The sequence below is a fragment of the Heloderma suspectum genome, chromosome 11, assembly GCF_057233095.1.
Source record: "Heloderma suspectum isolate Gila_16-S chromosome 11, 16-S_ref, whole genome shotgun sequence".
Taxonomy (NCBI): domain Eukaryota; kingdom Metazoa; phylum Chordata; class Lepidosauria; order Squamata; family Helodermatidae; genus Heloderma; species Heloderma suspectum.
Window position 1 is genome coordinate 39,220,051 of NC_139468.1, and position 24,919 is coordinate 39,244,969.

The window sequence follows — 24,919 nt, forward strand, 5'->3', positions numbered from 1 at the left end:
CTGGACCAAGTCATCTAACTCATCTTTTCTTGGTGCAGAATGTGAATCCTATAAGCTATGCACTTTGAACAATTTGGTGCAATATATGGTAACGTTTGTTTAAACCGCTAAACTAGTTCCTGTAATACAAGGCTGGGCAACTTGTGGCCCTCCAGATACGTTGGCCTACAACTTCCATCATCCCTTACCACTGATTATGCTGACTAGGGCTGATGGGAGCAGTAGGCCAAAATGTCTCGACGGCCACAAGTTGACCATATCTGCTATAATGCTACAGATGAAGAAATAAAGCCTGACCCATCATGACATCAATAGAATGCAGCACTGTGGCTAGAAGGAAGCTCTGCTGGCCTATTCCGATCTGGAATTTCTGCTCTTTCCGGGGTGATTTTGTTGCATGAGTGGGTGCTCCCATGAGCACAATGTAACCAGCAAAGGCGGAGGTCAAAAACGGTGGCAGCCAAGATGCTGCCCATGCCCCACCTGATGGCAGCGGCCAAAGAAGTCCGCAGAAAAAGCGGGGCAGAGCTGGTTGGCATCTCCCACCAAGAGTAGCCCTGAAGCCCAAGCAGGAGGTGGGGGGCTTGGTGGTTTGACCATGCATGGTGGAGGTGCTGGCACCTTGACTACAACTTGCTAGCCTTCCTCTGAGGCTCAGAGCTGGGGGCAGGGATCAGTGGGCAACTGCCAGGTGATCCCTGCCCACCACTGCAGCTTCAAGACTTGGGGGAAAGCCTGTTGCTTGTCACACTCACAAGAGGGCCATGGCCCACTAGCCACGGGTGAAATTGCCAGAGCCTGACTGGTACAGCCAACTCTACCACCCCTTTCCCATCTCATTTTACTGTATGCATGTATACTGGGACCCCTCTACTTCCATGCCTTGTAGAAATGAACTGGAAAGCCCTGCAGCCCATCCAACTCCCCCTCTACCTGAGCCTCTTAGCCAAAGTTTCTCACCTATTAGGGAAAGTGTGGCGGCTTGTGACTTCACTGAGCCCACATCGTTGCTGATCTTGCAAGAATACTGCCCAGCGTGTTCCCTTTTCAAGTTCTTTAACACCAGGTTGCTTTTGTATTTATAGAGCTCAGGGTCCAGCAAAGTTTCATTGTGGAACCTGTAGGAATTTGGGAAAGATAAAGCACACACACTTCAGAATCAAAGCTCTCTTGTTTTCTTTTTCTTCTACACCTCTTGTTTATCTGGGTTTTCTAGTTCTACTGTCTCTGGTTTTAGCTTAGGAAAAAAACCATTAAATGAGGTTTGCAAAATTACAAATGGGGTGGGGAAATTGGATAGAGGAAATTATCTCCTTCTCCCAACTCTAGAACTTTGAGTCCTACAGCAATATTGAGTGACAGTCGATGTAGGAGGGGGGTGGGGAGTACTTCATATAATACAAAAATAACTTATAGACTTCCTAGAGAGAGGCTTGCCAGGCACCGTCTTTATGGTCTTTTCGGCACCAGGTGAATAACGTTTTTCCTCCTGGGCCTTTAAAATAACACATCTTTTAGTCTGGGACTTTTAGTTAAAAATCTGTTTTAACATTAATTTTAATGTTAATGGTTTTATTGTTTGGTTATATATTTTATTGTTTTATTTGTTTGTGAGTTGCCCAGAGCATTTCTGTTATGAGGCAGCTATACAAATAGAGCAAATAAACAAAATTTGCTCCCACAAGATAAGGGGATTGCCACTAGCTTCAGTGACTTTAAAAAAGGATTAGATGAAATTCATTGAGGATAACATTGCAATCCTATACAGGTCTATTCAGATGTAGATCCCATTGCGTTCAGTAGGACACTCACAATGAAGAGAGGGCATAGGAATGCAGCCTAAGTCTATAAGGGTGCAACCTATGCATGTTTAGACAGAAAACGTTCTACAAATCCAAGCATCCTCCAGCCAGTATAATAGAGTGTTTTCGTGTTTTTAAACATTGCTAGTATGAGAACTTAACTATAGCACTGCACAGTTTATAACCTTGGGCTCATCTACGCGGGGCTTTTACTCTGGTTCTGCTCAACCCGCAAGTTGATCATGTCAGATGATGCACAAGCCTCCCCATAGCTAGTGTGGTGTTTTTTGCCCTAAATCTGGGTTGTTGTTGTTTTTTTAAAAAACCCTCCTATTTGTGATGGGTTTTCCAGTCATAGCGGCTTCAGTGAAGTTTGGGAGTCCATGTGACCTCAGCTGGCTTCAACACAGGCTGGTGGAAGCAGCACTGATTTGCGGAAGGGAATAGTTGCATGGGTCGGGTGCTTATGTCTACCCAGAAGTAACTCATTGCTTTGGGGATGGGAGTCAGCCCTGCTGCTTTGAAAGGATGCTGTTTCGACCCTGTGCTCAGTTACTGCCTGCCCCTTTAAATATTCATTGAGCACAGGAGTGGGGACGGGATCATAAGGAGGCTGTTACGTATGGAACTGCAAAGGTATGGAGAGCCTTACTGATTTTAAAAGCGTTACTGAATGGGGGTTGGGGGGAGAGCAAGCCTCCTCGCTTCCCTGCACCTACCCATTTGATGATGTTCAGTTCTACTCATTTGCCCCATGCAAACAGATTTTTTAAAATGTACACACTGCATTACTGGCTACCATTTGCCGCAGGAGGAGCTAACCCAATTTCATGAAAACTCATATTTAAATGGAACCGCCCCCAAACCTATTTCCATGTAGGGATGGCAGAGAATTCCGCCACAGATCTCAGTGAGGCCGAATGCCAGTGCATTCGGCCCCCTGAAATCTGTGGCGGAACGACCTGCCACCCCCCCCGCCCCTCTGCGGATCCCCCCAGGGATGAGACTTACCTGGGGTGGATCTTCTGGGCGGCGGCGGCTCCGGCGGCGGCTTTGGCAGCGGCAGCTGGTCTTCCGACCGGCTGCCGCCACTGCCATTTGCAGTCTTGTCGGGTTTTTTTTTTTACAAGATGTGATAAGCTACGTAAAGACTTACGTAGCCTATCACATCTGGCTTTAAAAAAAAAACAACGTGTACGCAAATGGCGGCGGCTATGGCCGCCGCCATTTGCGTACGCGTTTTTTTGTTTCTGTTTTTAAGCCAGACGTGATAGGCTACGTAAGTCTTTACGTAGCCTATCACGGCTGACTACATGGACGCAAACGGCGGCGGCTATGGCTGCCGCCATTTGCGTCCCTGCTAGCCAGCGGCTGGATGTCCGGCTGCTGGCGGAGCCGGCCGGTGGCTCGGTGGAATCCCCGTGGAGCGGAGCGGAGCCAGCCGGCCAGGATTCCAGGGGGCAGGCGCAAAGCGCCTCCCCCCCCAGCGAAGATTCCGGGGGGAGGGACGGAGCACCTCCCCCCCCCCAGCGGAACCCGGCGGAGCCAGGTAAGGGGAGTTTCGTACATCCCTATATGTAGATTGGCTCCCCTTAAGCGGCAAATAACATACATTTCCTTTGTGGTCTTGCTGTAATGTCTTACCAAAAATATTGTTCAGGTGCCGGATCTCCAACAGCGTGGCAACAGAAAGAAACACTTTGCCCCTCCCTTCTTGCTTTGTTTTCTGGATGTGTCACCATATATGGTTTTTCTGAGGGGAGAAAAATATTCCTAGCTTTATTGACTTAAATAGTTTTACTGTCCTCTGTGTTAAACACCTACTAAATTAGTAAGTTTGCATTATTTTAATGAATATGCCATTATATATTGCTTTTTTGTATGTTAACTCCTTTTTGTAAATCACTTCAGGACACTTTTTGGTTGGGTGAAGCGATATATACATTTAGTAAACTAAACCAGCCTTCCCCAACCAGGAAGTTTTGGATGACACCAAGTTGGGGATGGCAGAAAATTAATCCAGCACTATCTCAGCTGGATTACACATACTAATTAAGCATGTGTTCTGAATTCCTTCTCTCATCTTGGAAATAGAAAAGGCTATAGAGCATGAGGCACCATGATCCAATACCATGCCTGGCTACAGAAACATCTGCGTATTTCTGTGAGAAAGAAGTATTTGTAACTTGGCAAGCTGCCTTATACCATCTAGCTCAGAACTGTCTACCCTAGGGGTAGGCACTCTAGTGTCCTCCAGATGTTTTGGACAACAATTCCCATCAGCCCCAGCCAGCATGGCCAATGGTCAAGGACAGACTCCAGGTCCATGCAGCTGGATGCTGCCAGCCAGACTCTACACTGGCTGGCAGCAGCATTCCAGGTTTTCAGGTAAGAATCTCTCCCAGTCCTATCTGGAGATGCTTGATATCAAACCTGGGACCTTTTGCATGCAGAGCGGGTGCTCTGCTACTGAGCTATGACTTTAGGAACCTGCTTATACCAAAACAGACCCTTGGTCCATCTACCTCAATTCTGTCTACACTGACTGGCAGTGCTTTTCAGGGAGGAGTTTTTTCCCAGCCCTATCTGGAGATCCCCTTCATGGATCACTGCCTTGTTGTGGCAAAGGGGCTTGCGTAACTCAGTGAAGCCACAAGCTATGCCGTGCAGGGCCACCCAAGACGGACAGGTCATGGCAGAGAGTTCTGACAAAATGTGGTCCACTGGAGAAGGAAATGGCAACCCACTCCAGTATTCTTGCCAAGAAAACCCCATGGAACATATCACAAGGCTAAAAGAGATGACGCCGGAAGATGAGCCCCTCAGGTCGGAAGGTGTCCAATATACTACTGGGGAAGAGCAGAGGGTATTTCCAAGTAGCGCCAGAAAGAGTGAAGCGGCTGGGCCAAAGCCAAAAGGACACTCAGCTGTGGATGTGTCTGGTGGTGAAAAGAAAATCCGATGCTGTAAAGAACAATATTGTTTAGGAACCTGGAATGTCAGATCAGTGAATCAAGGTAAGCTGGAGGTGGTCAAACATGAGATGGCAAGATCGAACATTGACATCTTGGGAATCAGCGAACTACAATGGACAAGCATGGGCAAATTTAATTCAGGTGACCATCATATCTACTACTGTGGGCAAGAATCCCTTAGAAGAAATGGAGTAGCACTCATAGTCAAAAAAAGGGTGGGAAAAGCAGTACTGGGGTACAATCTTAAAAACGATAGAATGATCTCAGTACGAATCCAAGGCAAACCATTCAACATCACAGTAATTCAAGTCTATGCCCCAACCACTGAGGCCGAAGAAGCTGAGGTTGATCGGTTTTATGAAGACCTACAACACCTTCTAGAACTAACACCAAAAAAAGATGTCCTCTTCATCATAGGGGATTGGAATGCTAAAGTAGGAAGTCAAGAAATCACCGGGATAACAGGCAAGCACGGCCTTGGTGTACAAAATGAAGCAGGACAAAGGCTAATAGAGTTTTGCCAAGAGAACACGCTGATCATAGCAAACACTCTTTTCCAACAGCACAAGAGGCGACTCTACACATGGACGTCACCAGATGGTCAATATCGAAATCAGATTGATTATGTACTTTGCAGCCAAAGATGGAGAAGCTCTATACAGTCAGTCAAAACAAGACCTGGAGCTGGCTGCGGCTCAGATCATGAGCTGCTTCTTGCAAACTTTCGGCTGAAATTGAAGAACGTAGGGAAAACCACTAAACCATTCAGGTATGACCTAAATCATATCCCTGATGAATATACAGTGGAGGTGAGGAATAGATTTAAGGGATTAGACCTGATAGACAGAGTGCCTGAGGAACTATGGACGGAGGTCCGTAACATTGTTCAGGAGGCAGCAACTAAATTCATCCCAAAGAAAAAGAAATGCAAGAAAGCAAAGTGGCTGTCTGAGGAGGCTTTACAAGTAGCTGGGGAAAGAAGGGAAGCGAAAAGCAAGGGAGAAAGGGGAAGATATACCCAACTGAATGCAGAGTTCCAGAGAATAGCAAGGAGAGACAAGAAGGCCTTCTTAAATGAACAATGCAAAGAAATTGAGGAAAACAACAGAATGGGAAAGACTAGAAATCTCTTCAAGAAAATCAGAGATCTCAAAGGAACGTTTTGTGCAAAGATGGGCATGATAAAGGACAAAGAAGGCAGGGACCTAACAGAAGCAGATGAGATTAAGAAGAGGTGGCAAGAATACACAGAAGCACTATACAGGAAAGATCTGAATGTCCCTGATAGCCATGATAGTGAGGTCACCAACTACACTAAAGCCTTTGATCATGTGGATCACAACAAACTCTGGCAAATTCTGAAAGAGATGGGGGTACCAGTCCACCTTACCTGTCTCCTGAGAAACCAGTACGAGGGTCAAGAAGCAACAGTAAGAACCAGACATGGAACAACTGATTGGTTCCAAATTGGGAAAGGAGTACGACAAGGCTGCATATTGTCGCCCTGCTTATTTAACTTATATGCAGAGTACATCATGAGAAACGCCGGGTTGGATGAATCACAGGTCGGAATTAAGATTGCTGGGAGAATTATCAACAACCTCAGATATGCAGATGATACCACCCTAATGGCAGAAAGCGAAGAGGATCTAAAGAGCCTCTTGTTGAGGGTGAAAGAGGAGACTGCAAAAGCTGGTTTGAAACTCAACATCAAAAAAACGAAGATCATGGCATCTGGCCCCATCACTTCCTGGCATATGGAAGGGGAAGAAATGGAAGCAGTGACAGATTTTATTTTCTTGGGCTCCAAGATCACTGCAGATGGTGACTGTAGCCATGAAATTAAAAGCCGCTTGCTCCTTGGGAGGAAAGCTATGGCAAACCTAGACAGCATAGTAAGAAGCAGAGACGTCACCTTGCCGACAAAGGTCCGCATAATCAAAGCTATGGTTTTCCCAGTAGTAACGTATGGCTGTGAGAGCTGGACTATAAGGAAGGCTGAGTACCGAAGAATTGATGCTTTTGAACTGTGGTGCTGGAGAAGACTCTTACAAGTCCCCTGGACTGCAAGGAGGTCAAATCGGTCCATACTAAAGGAAATCAACCCTGAGTGCTCATTGGAAGGACAGATACTGAAGCTGAAGCTCAAATATTTTGGCCACCTAATGCGAAGAGAAAACTCTCTGGAAAAGACCCTGATGCTGGGAAAGACTGAAGGCAAAAGGAGAAGGGGACGGCAGAGGATGAGATGGCTAGATAGCATCACTGATGCAAAGAATATGGACCTGAGCACGTTCCGGGAGAGAGCGCAAGACAGGAAGGCCTGGCGTGCTATGGACCATGGGGTCACAAAGAGGCTGACACGACTGAACAACTGAACAACAAATCTGGAAATACCAGCAACTGATACCGGACGTTTTGAGGGATCACTATGGCCTGTAGCCCCGCCTCCTGCTTTGCAGATGCTACTTGATCCAAAATAAAGTCACTGTCACACTTTTGGTGTGTTTTTGGATTAGGTCCAGGGGATCAAGGTGTACAATGAAAGAGAAGGTTTCAGAATTCAAACAAAGCACTTAAGTACTAATTTTGAATAAACAGAGGGCCAGTGCACATGACCAGAGTTGTTTATAATCTGTGCAGAAGAAAGGCAAACTCCACATCGGGCCAGATTCTGCAACTGTGCATGGCACAGCCTATACCAGGGGTGCAGAACCTCAGGCCAGGGGTCAACTCCAGCCCTCCGGGGTTTCCCAGAAGGCCATGACCCCTCCTCCTAGCCCCCCTTCCCCATCCCACCCCTGATCATTTGGTAGTTTCCTGGCTTTTGTGCAGTCCCTCCCCCTTCTAAAGGGTTGAAATGCCTCTCCTGGGGATTAGTTACTGGTAGTAAGAGCTTTACACAAAAATATGCTAGTATTTTTGGTATTTTGCCCTGCGCTCTTTGCCTCTGGCCCCGCCTACCACTGGAATGCAGCCCCTGAGCACTTCTCCAAAATGGAATTCGGCCCTCAGGCTGAACGAGGTTCAACACCCCTGGCTTACACCATTCTAAACCACCACGTCATGCAATAGCCTTTGACTGATTTGCTTCCCTGCTTTTGCCTGGCACAGCAGACCACAGAATCAGGCTGAACGTGTGGTGCGTTGTGGCAGCTGTTTTTCTGGCTACACAGTGTAGCAAGAGGCCATCTAATCCCATCAATTTGGGGCGAACATGCTGAATGACTCTTTACCTGCTCTTTTCAAGTGGACACGGACTGAGGAGGAATTTCTGGAGCTCTCAGCTGCAGCGACCAAAGCTGTCATGTATTTTGGCTGTTCGATCTGCAAAATGGTTTTTCCATCAGGGCACACGCCAGGAACCTGAAACACCCCATTGTTGTCTGCCACTGTTAATAACTTTTTTGTCTTGTCTTGTAGGTAGATGGCAGCGCCGGCAGCTGGGGCTCCACCTTGAAGGGAGACCTTGCCGTGGAGCAGGTGTTCCTCACACAGACACATGTTGCACTCTGCGTTCACGTGGCCCATGGGGCAAGTCATGTTACAAACTGAGGTGTGGAAGAAAACAGCTGGTTACAACACATTATTTTTTTCTCTTTAGCAAGGTTTGTTTTTAAAGAAAAACCTTGATTCTAACCTTTCCCCTTAATTTTCCAGATACTAAAAAAATTAAAGAAAAATTAGGTCTACGATGCTGAGAACAGACTTCTCCAACTGACGCCCTCCAGATGTGTTGCAGTACAACTCCCATCATTCCCAACTATTATGGTTGTTGGTCTATAGGCTGGGGATGCTGGGAGATGTATTCCAACACCACAGCCAAAAGCACCATCTCCCCGGTTGCTACCGGCCTTATTTCAGAAGCCAGAGGCACAAGTCTGGTATTAGCACTCAGCATGGTCGGGCAAATGCCTGGGCCCACAGACTCCAGAGGGCCCACCAGGGCTGATGTCAGTTAAAAATAATAATTTAGGGTGCAATTCTATGCATGTTCAGATGGGAAAAAAGTCCTACAACTCCCAGCATGCCCCAATGCTGGGAGTTGTAGGACTTTTTTCCATCTAAATGTGCATGGGGTTGCACCCTTGCTGTATTTTTTAATTTCAAGGATCCAGCCATGAGAGGAGATGCACTGGGCCAAGCAACTCTTTGGCAGCCTCCCTGCTGTTGATTTCTGTTAGCTTGCAGGGAGGGGGGGTTGGTTGCGTACCCAGGAAGTGGGGGCTGAATTGCCTGTCTGGGAGGCACCCAGGTTGAAAGATGGAGGGGCCCCTGCAGTGGCTGGGCCTGCAGGGGCAGCTAGAGAAAGGTGTCCAGTAAATATCTTCGTGGATGGACAGGCAGAATTCAAACAAATTCTTAGTGTTCACTGTATGTTTGCTCTTTTAAGGTATCCAGGATTCTCAGCTCTCTAGCTGAGAAGGGATCATATACCCAGTGATAAGCCTTTGTATATTTCTAATTATTTTCTTCCAGTAGGATTTTACATATTTACAATTCTGCAGCCTAGCTTGTACTTTTAGTCGCCTGGAACATTCAAACTACTGGGTGTTATCACGTTTGAACTTAATGCCCTCCTGTGAAAAGCAAAGAACAAGTTTCCCCACCTCTCTGGCTGCTTTCCTGCTAACTGTGTCATAAAACAGCCTTGGATCTTCCTATGGCCTAACCTAAGAGCCCTGCTTGAGCAGTCAATCTAGCCCAGTATCCTGTTTCCAACAGTGGTCAGATGCATGCCAGTGAGAAGTCCACAAGCAGGACATGAAGGCAACAGTGCTTTCCCCTGTACCACCGTAGTGGATACAACTACAGCTCACCAGCAATCCGGTCTTCATGTTCTATGGGGGCACCTGAGCAAGGGGGTCCAGAGCAGCGCCTTCCTTCCTCGGTCACTTCTTTGCAGCGTGGGTCCTGGAGGCTTTCTGCAAGGCAGGTCCTGGTGCGAATCTGGATACCAGTTTGATTGCATTTTGCAGAGCACTCGCTCCACTGTGACCATGAAGACCACAACGTTTTTGATTTTTGATGCAGAAAGCCTAGAAATGACATTGTTTCTGCATTAATGAGGTCTAGCCTCATGAGACCAATAAAACTAGAAAATAAAGCAATAGAGGCCTCACTTCTTTTTGTTACAGCAAGAGTCTTTTTAACAGTGCTCTTGATGGATATTAGAAGCAGTTTTCTCTACCTCTTCATAATGAGCACATGTTTCATGGGAAGTGACCCCAAGATCTGGGTAGTTGCAGTCTACATAAATGACTTCAGTGTAAATCTGAAGTTAGATTTTATTTAGTTTTAACCCAGCATATATCACTTTGTACCTACTTTGACTTTCAGCTGTCATTCTGTTGCCCATCCATCAAGTTTAGGGCATTTCTACACTAGCCTAAAATCCTGCATTTAAAACGGGGCTTTCTGCTTCCGTTCTAAATTCAGGATCACCACTGACTCCCTTTACATGTGCTTCCTCCCCCGCCCCTTCTCCCCGTATCTAAGTCTTCCACTATCTTTCACTGAACTCCTCTTTTTGCTGCTTTAACTCTTTTCATGGAGGAAACTGAAGCGGAACACAACCCGGGTAATTTGATAGCTCATTATCTGCATTCTATTTAAAAACGGAACAAAGGGCATTTAGTGCAGGAGGGTCACGGCATCATGTAAAGAGCCCGCGAACTTCCGTGAAGGAACAATCTCAATCACGGGATAAAAGCTCCATGTGATAAAGCCCGTAGAGAGATCATTTTGGAGCTCTTTGCATCCCTTTTGTGGTTTTACCCTCCTGAACAATTTGGTGTCATCAACAAATCTGATCACTTCTTACCAGATAATTTATTAACAGCTGAACAGCATCACTCCCAATGCAGACCCTTGGAGGGGGCCACCGTCTATTCCTCTCCTGCAAGCTCCTTATGGAATCCAATTTTTGATCCAACTTTGTTACATGACTATCATAGAATCATAGAATAGTAGGGTTGGAAGGGGCCTACAAGGCCATCGAGTCCAACCCCCTGCTCAGCGCAGGAATCCAAGTCAGAGCATCCCTGACGGATGGCTGTCCAGCCTCATCTTGAACGCCTCCAGTGTGGGAGAGCCCACCACCTTCCTAAGTAATTAATACTCAGTCACCATATGAGACCGTAGTGAGCTACTTTGTTGGACTGGGAGCCGGGAGATCCGGGTTCTAGTCCCCACTCAGCCATGGAAGCTCACTGGGTGACTTTGGGCCAGTCACACACTCTCAGCCCAACCTACCTCACAGGGTTGTTGTTGTGAGGATAAAATGGAGAGGAGGAGGATAATGTAAGCCGCCTTGGGTTCCTTGCAAGAGGAAAAAAGGCGGGATATAAATGCAATAAATAAATAAATACTGAATTCTTGTAGGATGCTTCTCCTTGGCCTTCTCCTTGGGAAAGTGACAGGGATGATATTTGAACGTCATTTTTGTATGCCCAAGTATGGGAAGGTACTGGTCTCCGTCTTCTATGGAAACCATCAGAATTGGTGCAGATGATTGGTCCATCAGTGCACCACATTCATACATCCTGGATACATAGAGAGCTGCTGCCCCACAATTATGGAATCCCCTCCCTGGAGAGACTTATAGCCTTTCTACACGAGGCCTTTATTGTGTGCTCATGATTCCTCACAGTAGTTTGCAGGTCCTTTACATGATGCTGTCATCCTCTGCCATGCTTTGCGACCATTTTAGCAGGGGTGGGGTGTGTTCTAACTAGGAAAGTCTGGTATTATGGTCAGATGAACCCTAGTGTGATTGCATAATTCTGCTATACCACAGCACCACCTAGTGCTTGTGTAATGGAACATAAGGAAAGGAAGAGAAAGAAAACCTGGGGTGGGGGTGGGGGTGGGGGGAACACATGTAAAGGAGCTGATCTTAATCCTGCAAAGAATCTGGAAACAGAAGCCTTGGTAAAGTGGCAGGAAAAGCCTCATGTAGAAAAGCCGTTGCTAAAGGCTGACCTTCCGTACTTTCTGGAAGTGCTGTAAGGAGAGTAGGCGAAGGGGTGCTTAGGGCATCCTGAAGACTTGGGTCAGCACTTGGCCAAAAACCTTCATAAATAATCTTATTTTTTAGTAAGCCTTATTTGGGGAGAACTTGCTGCTTAAAGGCCCATACTGGGAAAGTTAGCCAGCACTTACCTACGGGGCACAGGAAACGCACGGCATAATTCAAACACACTTGCCCTGCAGGCTGCTCCTTATTCAGACACCAGAATCCTTCTTGGGCGCTGGAGTGGACCACCTGGCCAGTGTTGGCTGAGGAGATCCAGTCTGTTGTTCGAGCTTCGATGCGGATGGGCCTCAGACACACCCTGTCCCGGTAGTAAAAACGGATGGCGTCCATGCGCTCGTAATCCCCATTGCCTCCAGGATGGTCAATGTTAAACCAAGTGGTCCATGTTCCATGATCTGAATAACAGAGAAGGATGCAGGAGCACTGATATTTGTCAAGTGCCTGGAACCCCTTGTTTTTATAGTTGCATTCAGTTAAATCCCTAGTTTTCATTACCTTTTAAGGCTCAGGATGGGTATTAAGATGGAAAACATTCAAAAAGGCCTGTTAACTTGAACAGCATGTATTAGTTTTAATGAGGCTTGTATAGGAGAACTGTAGTGTAGTGGTTAGAGTGTTGGACTGGGAAGACGCGTGTTCAAGTCCCCACTTGGCCATGAAGCTTTGGTGACTTTGGGCCAGTCACTGAGTCTCAGCTTAACCTAACTCACAGGGTTGTTGTGAGGATAAAATGGAGAGGAGGAGGATCATGTACACCACCTCGGGCTCCTTGGAGGAAAAGGTGATATATAAATGTAACAAACAAACAAATAAAACTTCCCAGTGGATTGCTGGTGAGATTTGAACACACAACTTCTTGGTTCACAGCTCAGTCACTCCACGTGCTGTCATAAATATTCTGAAGTAGTTTGTGCAAACTAAAAAAAAATTAGAGCTGGTAAAGTGTCCTGGCTAAGAAACTGAGCTATGAATCAATAAATTCCTGGTTCGAACCTTACCTCTGCTATAAAACTCAGTAAGGGTACAATCCTATGCATGTTTAGACAGAAAAAAGTCCTACAACTTCCATGGCTGGCTGGGGAATGCTGGGAGTTGTGGGACTTTTTTTCTGTCTGAACATGCATATGATTGCGCCCTAAGTGGCTTTAGGCAAACCACACCTGCTCAGCCTCAGTCTCCCCATCTGCAATATGGAAGTAATAATACCAACTTACCTTGCAGGGTTGTTGCAAGGATTACAACTAGATAATGCCTGGGAAGTGCTTTGAACACCTGAAAGTGCTATATAAATGTTAAGTATTATTACTATAATGACAGTTTCTAGGGAGTTCACAAAGTTTGGTTCACCTGCCCTTCTTGAGTCTTTCCTGAGACCAAAGAAAGTGAGCAGGACCAGCCAAAAACATTGCTGAAGGTCAAGATGCCCCCCGCCCCCAATCCACAGATGGAAGCCAGCGTGGTGTAGTGGCAAGAGTGTTGGACTAGGAGCTGGGAGATCCGGGTTCTAGTCCCCACTCGGCCATGGAAGCTCACTGGGTGACTTTGGGCCAGTCACAGACTCTCAGCCCAAACCACCTCACAGGGTTGTTGTTGTGAGGATAAAATGGAGAGGAGGAGGATAATGTAAGCTGCCTTGGGTTCCTTGCAAGAGGAAGAAAGGCGGGGTATAAATGCAATAAATGAATGAATGAATGAATAAATAAATAAATAATAAGCCAACCAGACTGGCTTCAACGCTGACAGTGGGACACCATCCTCTGCCACAGCTGAGGGCAGCAGGCTAGCCTAGGGGGTGCAGGGGGTGCCACGTGGCATGCACAGCTATATCCTCCGACAGAAGGAAACAGCCAGGAGGGCTCAGGAGGAGGAACCAGGGTGGCTACTGCTGTGCCTCTCCACACACCCCAGCATCCACCGCCTGAGGTGGCCACCTCACCCTGCCTAATAGGAGGGCCAGGCCTGTGTTGTGCTTTAAGCAGAAACATAGGGTGCCTTTAGACTAAAGAAAACCTCTGTAGTCCTCCTGTTCTGCAGCCTTTCTGCGTTTATTAAGGGGTTCCCAGACAGTGACATGTGATTGCTGAGAAGGGAAGCTTTTTTCAAGGGTCCATAGAACTCAATGAAATAGTGCCATCTAGTGGCTGTTTTAATTGCATTACACTCCGAGTTTAAAAAATGGTTCATTAGTTCTGGATCTATTTGAGGCAGAATAGCCAGGAAATGCCTCTGGATATGACCTGGAGGTTAACAACATCATGAAAAGGACCCACAAACTTCCATAAGTGAGCGATCTCAACAGCAGGATAAAAGCTCCACATGAAGGAGCCCATAGACTGGAGTTCTATGTTTGATTTTCAATGTTTCAGCAAAAGCAGCCGGCTGTCTTTCTTTTGGTGATAGCCAAAGTCTGTTATGCAGCGGCAAGAATTAGCATGTTTTCCATTACTGAAGAAAGTCATGAAGGCAAACTGGTTGCATCTGCTATGAATTAAGTCGTTCTTTTTTTTTTTTTTTAATGGAACAGCAACCACAAGACATCCGCCTTCTTTTCTAAAACAAAACTACTAGAGATGGAAAATGACTTACTGTCTGGACCGCGTTTGATTGAAAGGCTGTAGAGTTTGTGTCCAGGCTGGATCCTACTGACTGATTGCTTTAAAACCCGTTCACCTCAGGGAGAGACAAGTCAGAAAAAACATAATCAAACCAGCTAGAGAAAATGACATATTAAAGTTATAACAGTAACATTAAGTCTATTATACCCATTGATTTGTTTCTGGAAATGAAGTACTGGGGCTTAAACCTGACTGCGAGCTAGGCATGCTGGACTATTGGAATAAATAAAGTTAGTAGTGTTTATTGGAATAAATAAAGGTATAACAGTAGCATTAAGTCTATTGTACCCAGTGATTCGTTTCTGGAAATGAGATACTGGGGCTTAAACCTGACTGCGAGCTAGGCATGCTGGACTATTGGAAACTCTGCCCCCTAAATTCCAGATGTATGGACACAGCTTTGGTAACTCAAGTAATTGCACATGTTCAAAGGACATCTCACATTAACATACATCTTCCACAGCATTCAGAATTGCTTCTGGGCTCAGCCCTGGTTCAAACTGAGATGTAATTATAACTGAGTCAGAAAATGACTCTTAATACAGTCCCATCCGTATACATGTTCCTTTACAGAGTAACATCAGAAAAAAAGAGATCCCTGCCTGAAGGAGCTCACAATCTAAATCCGGGATGGGGAATTTCTGGCCTGCAGGGGTTTTCCATATGACCTGTGAGCTTTTTCCACAGGCCTCACTCCTTATCCCTCCAGCCCTGTGCAGGAAACACTGCTTTTATCTCCAACTCTAAATTGTAAGCTCCTGGGGGGCAGAACTGTGCATTCCCGTTACTTTCAAAGGAGGAACAATTTAGAGTGTGGGAGGACGGAGGATGATATTTGTCCTTTCCTAGGATGCGTCCAGAGGTTTTTATTGCACCATTGCTCTCCCTCATTTATGGAATTTTACAGGGTGTCCAGATAGCGGCATCTTCCATTTGTAACCCTCCTGTGTTTTCCTGCTGCTTCTTCCTTACTGGGAGAAAATCCATTAAGGAGGAAAAAGGCAGACTAGCTGCACAATGCCTTCCAATTAGTAGCACTAGGACTCTTCCATCTGGAAGCACCCCTAGACCCAGATGTATATAGATAGCACTAAGGATGCTTGGATGGGGGATTTGTGCCACCTGAAAAATGACTCCCTCCCACTTCTATTGCCACCCCAGTTGGCAGAAGCTTCACTGGCAGCACTGCTGGGCAGCCCCACAGCTGTAACAACAGCTTCCAAGTAAGCTTTCTGCAGTCCGCCCCCCACTCCCCACCCCCAAACAGGGTGTGTGTGCAAAACAGAGATACATGGGTGCATGCTGGCATTTGGCAAAGCAATGAGAGAGCAAGATTTTATAGTCTTTTCACATCCTTTTTGTGCTACACAAGACATACACAATTTTAAAAAATCAAACTTCAAAGGAAGCAATTTACAATACAAACAGAAATACAGAACCCAGAATGCAGAAGAGGAAATTGGTTGATACAGCCCTCACTTGGGGTTCTGTCAGTTCTGCTTGCTTGGGACTGCACAGTCGACTGCCTTTCTACTTTTTGCCTCTGGAGATGGAACATGGCTTTATAGCAGAGTCCTGGCACTGCTCTTGGGGTTGATCCTCCATTATATTCAGAGTCATCCCCCCCACCCCCTGAATGCAAAGCAATGGAAACTCTGAAACCATATAAAGCAGCCTGCTGTGCAGCTTTCAGCATCTCAGCAAACCCAATGGCAAAATTCACACTTGTCTCAATATAGTTACGAGCTGTGTCCTAGAAGTCTTTTTGACATTTCTTTTGTTCTTGTCGTAACTTCTTTTTCCACTTATCTGTGTCAGGAAAGGGCAAATAGGGTAGCTGGAGTTTCATCATGAACCTACTCGCTAGAGGAGCAACTGTTTGCATATCTACATTGCAGAATTAAATTGGTTTAATATAATTCTCTATTCCTGGGAAACCTTGGAAGTCTTACTAGCAGGACTGCTAATAAAATTCTCAGCTCCTCATCAAGCTACAGTCCCCAGGATTCTTTGGGTGAAGCCATAATATTCAAGGGTGACATAAAACTGACTTACATTGTAGATATTTTATGTTTTTATTGTTGTGAACTGCTCAGAGAACTTCGGCTGTTGGACAGTATATAAATGTAATATAAATAACTAAACAAATAAATATGCCCTTAAAGAAATAGCAAAAGCTTAATTCAGGAGGATATTTCAGAGGTTAATGGTGCAATCCTAAGCATGTTTACTCATAAGTAAGACCCATTTGCTCAATGGAGCTTACTCCATTGTAAGTGTGTTTAGGATTGCAGCCTTACAGTGTGATCCTATACATCTTTATTCGGAAGTAAGCCTCATTGACTTCAACGGGCCATACTCCCAGTTAAGTGTGTATAGGGTTGCAACCCAACTAACAATAACAACAAAATAGATAAACCATAAAAAGAACTTTTAAAAAAAGTTACTGCTAACAAAACATACAATACGTATTTATTGACAATAGACAACAGTAACAACAAAAACACCACTGGATAAAACCAGAAACCAACAATAACAATAAGAAAACACTAATAAATATTAAATACAAAAAGAATGCAACATAACAAATATATAAAAAATACAAAAGTATACATGGGCATCATACAGAAACAAATATCCTTAAGACATGTCCTCTTAAGATGGCTTCACTCTGACACTTTCTTAGATTACTGATTCAAGGAGGTGTTAGAGCTTGTATGAGTAGCTGTCTATCGTTATATTTGTGATTTACTCTTGGCAAGGTAAATTACTCCACATTTTTTCCTTTCCTTTTTGGTGTTTTATATTTTGTTATAGTATCAGTGTTTCAGAATATTGTTACTCTCACCCCACTTCTCTGAGTGGTAAGGCATTCCAAGGGCATAGTGCTTATCCAGGTTTGGTTCCCGTTGGAAGGAGGTCACTGGAAGCTTATTGGTGTTTTGTAATAGTTGCGCTTATTTACAAATATACAGGCCAGGCATAGGTGGAGCCCCAGGGTTCCCTCACACAGAACTTTTATCCTGCAATTGAGATTGCTCACTCATGGAAGTTTGAGGGCCTTTTAGATGACGTCATGAACCTCCAGGGTGTCTCCTGCACTAAATGGCCTTTATTGTGTTTTTAAATAGATCAGAGATAATAAGGTATTAAATTACCCTGCTTGTGTTCCACTTGAGTCCCCTCCATGAAAAAGGAAAAGCTGCAAGAAAAGGAAGTGGACCAATGAAACATATGGGAGACTCAGATAAGGGGCAGAACGAGGGGGAAAGGGGAGAGGAGAAAGGAAGTGTGTGTAAAGGGAGTTCATTGTAATCCTGCATTTAAAACGGAAGGAGAAAGCCCCCTTTTAAATGCAGGATTTTAGGCTGGTGTAGAGATGCTCACAGTTTAAACACTCCAAGACACAGCCGAAGTCCATTGCTCTCTCCTCAGACCTCTAGGGAGACAGCCAGCACCCTACGATGCTTATAAGTCCCAAACCCAGCTCTCTGTGGGTGCTTCCAGATGAGACTTGTATCTCACCATTGCTCTGCCTCAGTCACATGTTATGGGGTGGTGGTGGTGGTAATGTCCAGATCACGACGTCTTCCACTCATAAGCCTCCTGTGTTTGCCAACCACTACTTCTGTCTTTTTTCTTTTTACCCAGAAAATCCATTAAGGGGAGGGGGGGAATTGACGGAATAACTCCATCTAGAAGCACCCTAGCACCAGGAGCCCTCCATCTGGAAGCTCTCTGTGTCTTCACACACAAGACGCCTAGATTACAACACCTTTAGCTTGGAGGTGGGACGTTCTACTTTTTGCCCAACGCCAGCGCAAGAGCTCGCTCTGCCAGAGGCGAGAGGACATGCTGCCCTTGTCCTCTCTTCCCTCCTGGCCAGTGCCACCTGTCTCCCTTCAATGCCTCGCTCTGAGGCCAAGGTTTCCAACGTGCCCATAGACACCAATCTTGGCACCCACCAGGCTTCCTGCCCCGATTCTTTGAAAATAAAAACTGTGGGGGCTGCAGTCCAGCATCCAAGGGGGCTAGAGAGGGAGCAGGCTGCACCTTGGGGGGACTAGAGGGGGTGTTTAGAAGAGAAGCCCAGGCTGTGGATCTTGTGCCATCAGCTCCTGAAGGACCACCAATGACGTCAGAGAGCTGTACTCTGATTGTTTTTGTTTTGGAGTAACATTTGTTTGTTTCAGGATTTAAATTTTTTAAACCACCTTGGCAGAAAGATGATATAGAAATGTATTAAATAAATAATAAACACTGCTTCCCTGAAGATACTTTTAATCTTTAGTGGACATTTTTTTCTTGAGGATTCCCCCACCCCCACCCCATCTGTGTGATGGGTGTGTATATTTCTGGTATATTTGTTATGCTGAACTGTTGTATTTCATATTTATTTGTATTTCCTTATTGTTGGTTTCTGGTTTTATCCAGTGTGTTTTTAATTGTCTAAATAGCTTTTTAAAAGGATATCTGCAAGACACCTGAACAGATTTAAGGGTTTTTCTGGTGCTGAAGTTCATATGCATCATTAGAATCTGTTGTCATCTTTCTGTGCCTGAAGACATTTTCAAGGTTTTAGAGTTTTATTATCTGAAATATTTTGGCATTCAGTTTTCAAGCTGCAAAGGCTTGGAAAATCAGATGTAGAGCATCTCTGCACCAGCCTAAAATCCCACATTTAAAATGGGGCTTTCTGCTTCCACTTTAAATGCAGGATCATGATGAACTCCCTTTACACGTGCTTCCTTCCCCGCTCCTTCCCCCCCTTCTCCTCCTTTTCCCCCCTTATCTGAGTCTTCCAGATAAGGAAGACTCTTCATTATACGGCCACTAGATGGCGCTGTGTCTAGCCCTCTTATTGAAGGTTTTCCTCTTTTCACAGAGGGAACTCAAGGAGAACTCAAGCATGGTAATTTGATAGCTCATTATCTCCGATCTTTAAAAAAATGGAATAAAGGTCATTTAATGCGGGAGACACCCTGGAGGATCACAACGTCATCTAAAGGACCCATAAACTTCCGTGAGTAACCAATCTCAATAGCAGGATAAAAGCTCTGTGTGAAAAAGCCCACAGAATCACAGACAGAACCAATAGGCATTTTAGTCAGAACCTTTGGTGAAAGGCAGGGTCTTTTCCACCGGCACTGCTTCTTACCACCACTGGAAATCAATTCAACAGCGTGAATATATTTGGAGAGGTTAGCAATTCTACAATTCTGTTTCATAGCGGCCAGCAATCATAAACGCTATGGAGGGGTGGCATGTTTGTGTGAGATGTGTTTAAACAAAAGAATCATTTTGTTAATTTCATGGCAGGCAAAGCAGCCTGTAGGGCAATAGAGCAGCTGGCTTTGGGAAACTGAAACAAAAGGTTTTGTGTCTGTTCTGTGTCAAATTATGTTTCTACGGATGTGTTCCAACCAGCAGCTGTCTGTGCAGGCTGCTGAGCAGAACCTCTCCACAGAGTGGAAAACACAACCGCTCACAATTGAATGCCTCCTCCCTCTGTGCAAGCTCAGCTTCTGGAGAAGCAAGCACACCATCTGAATGATGGCATGCGGCCCTCTAGGCTGTTGTGAGTCCCCTCCACAGGCTCTTTGTCTGTCTTGCCTCAACATGCTTTTGCTTCTGCGCTGTGAGAACCTGCTGCAACACGAAATGACATTCTCTCCTGAGGCCTGGCTCTCACTGAGATGGTTACAGAATGCACTTGCGGCTCATATGACTGAATCCTCGTAGCAAAAACATTCCCTCCACATAAGAAACTTGGGATGTCAGGGAGGAGGCCCGTATGGGCCTGTATGTTTTCCCCTGCAGGGCACATAGCGGCATCAGGGAGGCGATTTGGATCAGGAAAACATGGTACAGGGGAAGGGTCTGGAGCTGTGTGCAGATGGCCTCTCAAAATTCTCCACCTTATTTGTGGGCAGAGATATTTGGGAGATAATTTCACCGAATTTCTCCAGGGGAAGGAGAAATTCTCCACAGTTTCTCATAGGTAGGGCTCCCCATTAGCAGGGCTTGTAGCATAGCTTCTTTCATTTTTTATCAGGGTTTTTTGCGGGGGGGGGGGTTGTACTGTAACAGCATCAACCATGTTGGCAAGTTGGCCCCCATTTTGCATCCATCACGATGCAGGCATGAGGGTGGTGGACAGTGTTTGCTCAAGGTCCAGGGATGAGGTGGAGTTAATGCTTTGCCAAAATCTGTCCTCCAATTTCCAGAAAATTTTCTTTCCCCATTAAAGGGGCTTCCGTTGTTCTGCGTCATTCTCAGGACAGTCTATGATGTATGTTGAATTTCTTTTGGTGGTGTTTTTGAGCATACCCTGCTAGCCTCCCAGGCACTACGGGAGGAATTAGCTCATGATGCCTTCCGCTGGGCTTCAGCTGAAGTGCAGGTTGCCTGCACCCTGACCTGAAAAAGGCCTATAGGAGGAATTACCTCCTGATTTCTTCTCCTGGGCATGAAGTGAGAGAAGCCAAGAAGGCTACAGGATGCCAGAGAGATGATTGTACAGTGAAAGGCAGGATGCTTGTGCTCATTCCTTGGCCACCTCCTAAGTAAGGTAAGCCCAAGAAACCCAAACCCAACTCTTGAGAATTTCTCCGAAATTTCTTTAGTATTGAATTTCTTTCAAAAGCAATTTATCTTCTATCAAATTGAATGAGAATGGTCGAAAAAAATGTGGGAGAAATTTTTAGCATAGCACTAGGATTAACCTCCCTATTGAAAGACTGCAGCCCCATCCTGACTCCTGGCCCTCTGTGGCTGCTTTTTAGCTTAACACCAACAACAGCGACAGGATATGCAATCATGGTATTTGTTTTTGTTCACCTCTGGGATGTAGACCTAACTCTGCTGGCTCTACTGTGCATCTCCAACTTAGACAGGACTGGCCCTACTGTTAGGCAGAGTGAAGCAACTGCCTCACGTAGCTGATTTTGAGTCACGAAAGGGAAGAAAATGGTTAGTTATTTAATTGATTGTTAAGATATTTTTTACTGTCCGGAAAGGGGAGAGGCGCTTGTAGGATTTTCTGCTTCAGGTGCCAGAAATGACTTGATCAGTAGGTATTGCTTTCTGGATCCTATTGTCTGGCCAGCTTCTTGACACTCTCTTGGCTACAGCATGTCAGCCTCCTGACTTGCTATAACCTTCCCTCCCTCTCCATATTCTCTCTCCATTGCTTCAAGAGCAACGGGAAACAGAGTTTGCAGCCATATGTATTTCAAGCTACAGAGTAATATGTGGGGCTTGTATCAATGGGCAAGCTAACTCCTGCTCCCCACCTTAAATATCCAGACATGTCACAATGTAGGCTGTTGTGATTCCCCCACCCTCTCCCTTTTGGATGATGTACGAACCAGAGTGTATTCCATGAATTGTTTTATCCAAGGAGAGATTCCTGAGGAGCCTCTGTGAGCATCTCTACACAAGGCTAAAATCCTGCATTTAAAACGGGGCTTCCTGCTTCCGTTTTAAATGCAGGATCACGACGACTCCCTTTTTCACCTGCTTCCTTTCCCCCCTCCCCTTTCCCCCTCCTTCTCCCCATATCTGAGTCTTCTATTATCTTTCATTGAACTCGCTCTTCTTCTTGCTGCTTTTCCTCTTTTCACGGAGGGAACTCAAGCGGTATACGACAGGGTAATTTGATAGCTCATTATCTGTGATCTATTAAAAATAGAACAAAGGGCATTTAGTGCAAGAGATGCCTTGGAGGTTCACAGCATCATCTAAAGATCCCGCAAACTTCCTTGACAGAGCCATCTCAATAGCAGGATAAAAGCTCCGTGTGAAGAAAGCCAGGATCTTCAAAAAAAATGACAAAAGAGCAGTGTGTGCTTGTCAGGGAAGGGGGAAAGGAAGGAGTCAGGCCACCAGTATGAGCCCTATGTGTTGTGTCTCTGGCCTCAGGCAAAATCATAAAGTTGGAGGGGATCTGTAAGCCATAATCTAGTCCAGCCACCCGCTTGATGCAAGAAATCCAAAACTAGAGTCTCCCCAACAGATGGCTGCCCAGATTCTCCTTTAAGACCTCTAGCAAAGGAGGGCCTGCCCACCTCCTTGTCATTAGTTCCATTGTCAAATTGTTCTCACCATCAAAATGTTTCTCCTAATGTTCAACCAAAATCTACCCTCCTCTAGCAGGAAAGCAGCTGACATGGCTCCCCAACGTGCCAGCCTGGGTGGTAGCGGCCTGCCCAGAAGGTAGCGGGGGACCCTCCTGGAGGTGGTGGGCTCTCCTACACTGGAGGCATTCAAGAGGAGGCTGGACAGCCATCTGTCAGGGATGCTCTGACTTGGATTCCTGCATTGAGCAGGGGGTTGGACTCGATGGTCTTATAGGCCTCTTCCAACCCTACTATTCTATGATTCTATTGTCCCTCCTGATCTGCTAACTAAGGCGAGGAATTCATCCTGCCTCATGGAAGAGCCAGGCTCTCTATGATGGCTATATGGAAGTTCAGAGGCAGTATGCCACTGAATGCTTAGCTGGTGAGAAACAGTGGTTCAATGAAAAATTCATGGAATTGGTGCAGTAATTTGAGGAGAAACAGTTCTAGGGAAATCCCCCCCCCCCCCGCCCTTTGTTTCATTTCACGGATTCTTTAGCACGTTTACTTGGGAGTGAGTCCCATTGAACTCAATGGGGCTTACTTCTGATTAGATATACCTAGATTATAGATTAATCTCTCATTTTCCTACCAGATATGTCTTTTAAACCTCAATGTCTATTTTAAAGCATCTTTGTTTTTTTGCAAGACATTCTTATTTATTTTGCCATTTCACTGAAAAAACAATGAATTGAAACAACTGATTTTGATGTGGGAGCAATGGCTTTGAAATTATTACTGTCATTTCTGGCCAGCCCTACTGCATACCAGTTACTAGGGAGGAACAGCTATGCTTGTGGGGTTCCCGTGGGGATTTGGTTGGCCACTGCCAGGGCGGGGGGTGGGGGGGAAGCAGCTACCACAAAAAATAATGGTTAACAAAATTTGGAGAAAACTCTGCAAAACGGCCTTTTATTTCTAGAGGGGTATGAGAAGAAAAATCTCAGGACTTTTCTGAGAAAAATGTCTTCTGATAAATTTTGGCTCAACTCTGATTCTTCAGGGTTGAACACCTTCCCCAGGGTCTTCTAAATGTTAAATTTATGAGGGGTGATTGTGGATACATCTTGTCTCTAATGTGATACATCTTGTCTCTAATGCAGATGCTTATAATATCAGTGGGTGTGAGGAGGTGGGCAGCGCTGCGTCCAGCTCCATGGAATGGGTGGAGCTAGTGCTGTTCCAAAATCTGACCTCCAATTTCCTTAAAGTTTTCTTCCCCCATGAAAAAAAGCTTCCATTTTTCTGCCTCCTTCTCAGGGTGTTTTATAATTTATTTTGAATTCATTTTAGTGGTGTTTTTGACTTTGGGCTCCTTCACACCAGGCTTTTATCCCGTGATTTAGATTGCTCCTTCATGGAAGCTTGCGGTCTCTTTACATGACACAGTGATCATCCCAGGCATCTCCAGCACTAAATGCCCTTTGTTCCGTTTTTAAATAGATCGCAGATAATGAGCTATGAAATTACCCCATTGTGTTCCGCTTCAGTTCCCTCCATCAAAAGAGTTAAAGTGGCAAGAAGAGGAGCGAGATAATGAAAGATAATGGAAGACTCAGCTACTCAGGGGATAATGGAAGACTCAGGGGAGAAGGAGGGGAGAAGGGGGGGGGAGGAAGCACGTGAAAAAGGGAGTTGTGATCCTGCATTTAAAATGGAAGCAGAAAGCCCCGTTTTAAATGCAGGATTTTAGGCTGGTGTAGAGATGCCCCTTATCTAATCACTGTGAGATGGCCAAAAGTACCATGCATGTGGTTTTCTTTGTTTTACATGTCTCTCCGTTGCTCTGCAGTCTCCCAGGTTACTTGCACTTCCTGATCTGAAAAAGCTCTATGGGAGGAATTACCTCCTGATTTCTTCTCCTGGCAGGATGTGAGGGAAGCCAAGGAGGCTGCTGGCAGCTAGACAGATGATTGTACAATGAAAGACAGGACACTCACGCACACTCCTCAGCCATGTCATAAGTAAGGTACTTCAAGAACCCTGAACCAAACCCATGAGAATTTCTCTGACATTTCTTCTCCTTTGAATTTCTTTTTGAAAGCAATTTCTTGTCTATCGAATTGAATGAGAATGGTTGAAAAATATGTGGGATAAATTTTTGTCACATCACTAGTATAAAGCTTGTATGAAGAAGACCTTTCTTAGGGCTGGAGAACTATAACGAATTTCTCCTCATGATAACATTTTGAGAACCCTTGCCTCAGCTCAGCTGACTATACAGCCTCCATAACATCTTGCCATTTTGAAATCCTTGCCTTCATCATAAATAGTCAGTCATTGTATTTTGTTACTGTACTCGTTTTAACTGTGTTTTATATGTTTTATATTGATGTTGCTGGTCTGTGATTGTAATAAATGAATT

General features: G+C 45.3%; 1 protein-coding gene across 2 annotated transcripts in view; it reads right to left on the bottom strand.

Annotated features, from left to right (window-relative positions):
- Positions 1-24,919, bottom strand: part of CILP (cartilage intermediate layer protein) — a 34,463-nt gene that overhangs the window by 4,698 nt on the left and 4,846 nt on the right. For both annotated transcript variants that reach the window (XM_084817455.1, XM_084817456.1), the window contains 6 exons: positions 14,403-14,486; positions 11,942-12,211; positions 9,598-9,816; positions 8,014-8,328; positions 3,447-3,555; positions 961-1,118 (listed from right to left, as the gene is read on the bottom strand). In XM_084817455.1, coding sequence (XP_084673581.1) covers positions 961-1,118; positions 3,447-3,555; positions 8,014-8,328; positions 9,598-9,816; positions 11,942-12,211; positions 14,403-14,486 — 1,155 coding nt within the window. The remainder of the gene's footprint in view (positions 1-960; positions 1,119-3,446; positions 3,556-8,013; positions 8,329-9,597; positions 9,817-11,941; positions 12,212-14,402; positions 14,487-24,919) is intronic.